Source organism: Stylophora pistillata, chromosome 5, assembly GCF_964205215.1.
Source record: "Stylophora pistillata chromosome 5, jaStyPist1.2, whole genome shotgun sequence".
Classification (NCBI taxonomy): Eukaryota; Metazoa; Cnidaria; class Anthozoa; order Scleractinia; family Pocilloporidae; genus Stylophora; species Stylophora pistillata.
The window spans coordinates 9,967,807-9,973,137 of record NC_142523.1 but is presented as its reverse complement, the minus strand read 5'-3'; the positions used below and the strand labels follow the sequence as shown (position 1 = coordinate 9,973,137).

At 38.0% G+C, this 5,331-nt stretch overlaps 1 protein-coding gene across 1 annotated transcript; it reads right to left on the bottom strand.

The window, feature by feature from the left end:
- Window positions 1–5,331, bottom strand: LOC148730176 (uncharacterized). Its single transcript, XM_088761584.1, has 4 exons — window positions 5,145–5,331; window positions 2,301–2,347; window positions 1,260–1,446; window positions 1–955 (listed from the first exon to the last, which is right to left on the bottom strand). The coding sequence occupies exons 1-4, from the start codon at window positions 5,164–5,166 to the stop codon at window positions 33–35; spliced, it is 1,179 nt and encodes a 392-aa protein (XP_088617710.1). The 5' UTR covers window positions 5,167–5,331; the 3' UTR covers window positions 1–32.

Genomic DNA, 5,331 nt, shown 5'->3' with positions numbered 1-5,331 from the left:
TACTCAAGACCCTCTTTTTAATCAAGCTTTACTCATTTGTCGCTGACATTTTTTGATCTGTGGTATGCACGTAACACTACTTTGTCTCCCGCGATATACTTTTCGCACCTAAACAGGTTGGAAATAGGTAAGACAAAGAACATCCCTTTCTGTAGATGACTGTTCTCTTCAGGATCGCCCAAAATTACTGGTGCTGGCACAGTTGGCTTTTTTATGTAAGTCATTAAAACACAAGCAAACCCTCTTTCAATTTTATGGCGATTAAGGGTCACACGATTTTCGTCTACAATACCAACAGAGAGAATCTCGCCATCAACAACATAAACCACTCCATTACCCTCCTTTGCTGCTACTTGCCCATCCTCAGCGTCACCTACCAGACTCCCACTGCTATTTGTCGCTGTGTTCACATCAGTCACTTGGGTACACTCAGCTCCACTTGACTGACATGCATTGCCACCTGAGGCACCACCCACACCAGCCACCTCACCACGACACGCACTACCTGCCTGACTCCTATTGCCAATTGCTGCACCCCCAGCTTCAGCCACTTGCCTATACCCAGCACCGACATTCACACCAGCCATCTGCCCATGACCCGCACCACCTGCCTGACTCTCCTTACCAATTGTTGCACCTTCCACTCTAGCCATTTGCCCATACCCATGCCTTGCGCTATATGTCTGACTCCCGTTGCCAATTGCTGCACCTCCCACACCCAACATTTGTCCACACCCAGCACCAACACCCACACTGGCCAACTGCCCATGCCCCACACCACCTGCCTGACACCCATCTAGTCCCCCAGTCTGATCTGCTGGATTCTCTGTGGTACCATTCCCACCTTCTGGTGCGATACCAGTACAAATTACGGACATTGTATCATTTCCAAAACTGAGAGTAACTGATGAATCGTCAGGGTCATCATGCACGGTATTATCACTGCCATGAACGTCTACACTGAAAAATAACGTTTAAAGTATAAGTAATTTTCCAAAAAAATCTAAACTAAATTCAGTTTGTACATTTTGTCCATCTTAACGTGAAAATTTGTTACCTTTTCTGTGTTGGTCAGCATTGTAAAGGACAATACTATAAAAAATTCCAAGACACTCCAATACCTCCTTTAGAAAATCAGTTGAATAGGACATGACATGTAAGACTTGCAACCCCAGATCTCAAGGACTTTTCTTATTATTGGGATCTATCATTATTATCAATATCATTATTTTTATCATTATTGCTATTTTTATTAATACCTTTGGCAAATTGTTTGAAGAGCTTTGTGGTTACTCGACCATATTTTGATGCATGGCTTTTATCCGACCCCACAAATTTTAGCCAAGCACCAGGTGTGCCATAAGTATGTACAGATGTATCAGTACCATGTTTATTGTAGTACAAAACAACAACATCCCAGCCATGATGTTGATATAAAACATTTGCCTGAAAAACAAACAACATGAAATATTCTCATTAGAATTTCTGAATATATATCACATTGCAGCAAATAAAATAAGGTCATAGGAAGTAGAATAGAGAGTTACAAGCCTTGCAGTTATAGCAAATAAACTATAGATAATTTATAATAAATTTAGTATTCATTTGTGATCACAGGTGTAGCCTTTAAATACTCCACTCATAGGAACAAAGAGTGTGAGTGTGCGAGTGATTGTGATCACAAGTGATTAATAAATAGTTACAATCAGCAAATACAAATTTTCACTCGGGCAACTTTAACTACATTTTATTTAAATTATAGTTGACAATTATAGCCTCTTATTAAGAAAGAAAAATTAACTTACTATAGAAGGTTTGGTAATTAGGCGAGGGTAACTTTGTCTGAGAAAATGTTACAGGGGTCAAGGAAAAGTGTCTGTTGTTCATTTAACAGGTGTCTGTATTAGGCAGGCAAATGTACATAAATGTTGTAGTTTTCACCTACAAAAACAAAATAGTTGAACATGTATTAAAACTGTCTTGTATCAAGGGCGGGGTTCTGCTGAAAAGGTGATTTGATATTATTATCTTAAAATATCCAAATTAGAATTACTATCATTTACATTTCCACAGTATTCAAAATCTATAAAGACCCCTTAATTACGTTATGAAGTGGGGGAGGGGAGGGGAGGGGAGTTAAACAGTTCTTACTCAAAAACAACATACTTCATTGAAATGTAAATTATTATTTTAATAATCTATGAAACAAACAGAAATGAAAGCATTTAATCTAAATAACCATTTAAGCATTTAATCTGAATAACCTAAATAACCTTTAAATGTAAGCTAGATATTCATACCTTGAATGGTCTTTTAGTTGGCCTGAAAACCTCTTCAGAATTTAAATCTGAAATTAAAGAAAATTATGTACATGTGATGTTCCTAATCGTTTTCAAAAAAAGTTCCTTAGCATCTTCATATTGGTATATTAATTACTTTAAATGGTGCCTGTAAAAGCACTCTACACAGTACAGGGAGCTTAAACCTGATTGGGCCTAAATGCAAAATCTGAAGTTAAAAACCCAACTAATGATTGCAATTTCCTGTTGCTGTCAATAATAATTATGGCAACAGCTAACAAACCTTGAAAAACAGAAAGAAGCAAAATAGATCGAAAACTACCAGTCACAACTGACAGATGTGACCTTTTGACTTGGTTGAAGTGAAGTTTTGTTTCCAGAGAGGTCTGCTAGCTAAGATAATTGTCAGCGGTGAAAAATGTAACCATTGTTTTAGGTCTGAATTTCAGAGTATGCAAAATATGCTATTGAAAACTGCAATATAAAGTGTAGCACAGAACCCCTGTGTAAATTAAAGAGTTCCTCAAATTGCCTATATTCCAGATGGCCAGACTGCAAACCAAAAAAACTTCCATGAAGGAGGCATTGAAGGAATATTTCCTGGCACAACACAACCTGTCAGATGGAGGTGACCTGCAAATCATTAGCATTATATCTAGGAGATAAGGAGTTGTGAGCAGTATTACCAAGCCACTTCAAGCTACCAAAACTGAGATTAATAGCTCATTTAATAGCTCATGAAATTTGGCCTGACTACAGAGCTCTTTACCAACCCATTGTAACAAAGATTACTAAAGTTTCTGACCACATTTCAGACAATGAAAACAATGTAATATGAACCCTAGCAAATTTGTTGTAACCATTACCCAGCTAGTAAATAGAATAGAAATAACACAAAAAAATTACCATGTCATTGCAGCGATTTAATTTGGCCTTGTCTACCCTAATTGAGTTTTCATTGACGCATTTCTGTCTGACATTGTCCACACTAGTAGTGATACTTTTTTGTAGGTTAAAATTAAACCAGGCATATTGGTTACTTTGCGTTTTGGTTACATTATTGGTTACTTTACATCACGTGGTGCAAAATCACAGGACAGTTATCATGCAATAACCCCTGTCCGTGTTGATGTTTATCCTCCAGTTTTTTCCGTGAAATAGAAACATAGTCAACACAAGAGTTTCAACTTTTCCGTTCTCTATTTACATGGAAGGAAACCAAACTCTTTTTTTTTTTTTGCTTGCGTCAATCACGTGCATTCGCCATCGGATCACCACTAGCTTTTTTACAGTGTTTATGCACAGTTTAATTGCGATGTGAAAATTAATGGGAGGGTTATAAAATAAATAAACCCCACTCTGGCTTGCTGGTATGTTGGCTGATAATGTTCTTGGCTGGGGGATTGCCCTCATAATTTCATATTTGCCCTCGAAGCTTTGCTTCTCGGCCAAATATTCATTTTTCGGACAATCTCTTAGCTGTGGACATTATCAGCCAACATACCAGCAACCTGAAGGGGTTTATTTACTAAATATACCCCATTCGATTTTATATCCATCGCCCAATTTTATAGACAAGACAAAAGAAACAATCAAAGTCAAATTTTCAGGTCCAACTTTTTAATAAAATCTGCGTATCTTTTTAAACAGTGTTAAAAAGATACACCTTCTCGGCCAACTGTCAATTCTTTAGTAATTTGGATATATCAACAAAGTTGAAATGGTAAATTGGCCACTGTTACAATTATAAAAGGTGACGTTTTGAGCGTTAGCCCTTCGTCGGAGCGAATGGAGGAATTGTGGGTTGTGTGTGCTTTTAAAGGCAAAAAAAGGAGCTACGTGATTGGTGGGAACATGGCAACAAGAAAAATTTATTTGTGTTTTTCTCGTTGCCATGTTCCCATCAATCACGTAGCTCCTTTTACACATAAGGACAACATTTAATGGCTTTGCCATTTTCCGAGTTAAAAATGATGTCCAGAGTATTGAAAATATTTGGTTATATCAACTATGTTGAAATTGTAAATTGGCCACTGTAATGAGTAAAAAAGCTGACGTTTCGAGTGTTGGCCCTTCGTCATTCCCTCTGACTAAGGGCCAACGCTAGAAACGTCAGCTTTTTTACTCGTTACAGTGGCCAATTTACAATTTCAACTTAGTTGACATAACCAAATCACCTTGTTACCCCCACCAACGCAGCACCACAGTTTCTTTTGAAACTTTCAGCCTTTAATGAAAATATTGGCAAACATAGCCCTATCACTCATGTATCAGGGTGGAGAAAGATGGAAATTGCATTGATGAAAACAATATATTAGCTCATGGCCTTTTATTTAATTAACTTTAAACCCCTCGCTATCAGTTGTAGGTGAAACAGTGCGAACTCAAATTGACAGCTTTCCCACGTGTGCAACTATTAGCGTACGAATGACGCCGAAGTATCGGCCGCGCTTAAAAGGAGATGGTATTCTATATATTTATAGAAAACATATGGACTACTGATCAGACAAAAGTTCGAAAATATGTTCAAAGAATACAAAAGCCATAACGTTGACAACCTCAGTGTAATTTTTGCGGCGACTATTTTGGCGACCCCAGTCGAGAAGAAACCGGCAGACGAAACCGTCGACTGCAAGTTAAGCACTTGAGAATTTCATGTATTTCTCTAGCATTACCAGGGCACTCTAAACTTTCATTTTGTTGAGAACCTTTAAGCTGAATGTTAATTGGAAAATTGGAATGCTTGAAAAATATATGTATCATTCGCAATCACGTACACATGAATATTCACAAGCATCTTGGTCTGCATAATTCAAAACTTCTACTAAAACAATGTTTCCTTACCTTCCACAACAGCGGACGCCATGAATCAAAATAATAGCCCGAAAAAAGCGAGGAAAGCGAAACACAAGTGACCGAATAGGGCACCTACGACAGCACCGAAGAAATCGAAATCACCCGGGAAATCATCTCTCAATAGACCTGGTACCCAGGGTTCACTGGCCTCACGGTCATCTCGATGTTGACTGAT

What these genes read in the sequence shown, in the direction of transcription:
- LOC148730176 (XM_088761584.1), bottom strand. Translation starts at nt 5,166, where the DNA reads ATGGCGTCCGCTGTTGTGGAAG. An exon ending in GGCGTCCGCTGTTGTGGAAG is followed by an intron (nt 2,348 to 5,144) that starts GTAAGGAAACAT and finishes CTTTAATTTCAG; the next exon opens with ATTTAAATTCTGAAGAGGTT. An exon ending in CTTCAAACAATTTGCCAAAG is followed by an intron (nt 956 to 1,259) that starts GTATTAATAAAA and finishes TTTTCAGTGTAG; the next exon opens with ACGTTCATGGCAGTGATAAT.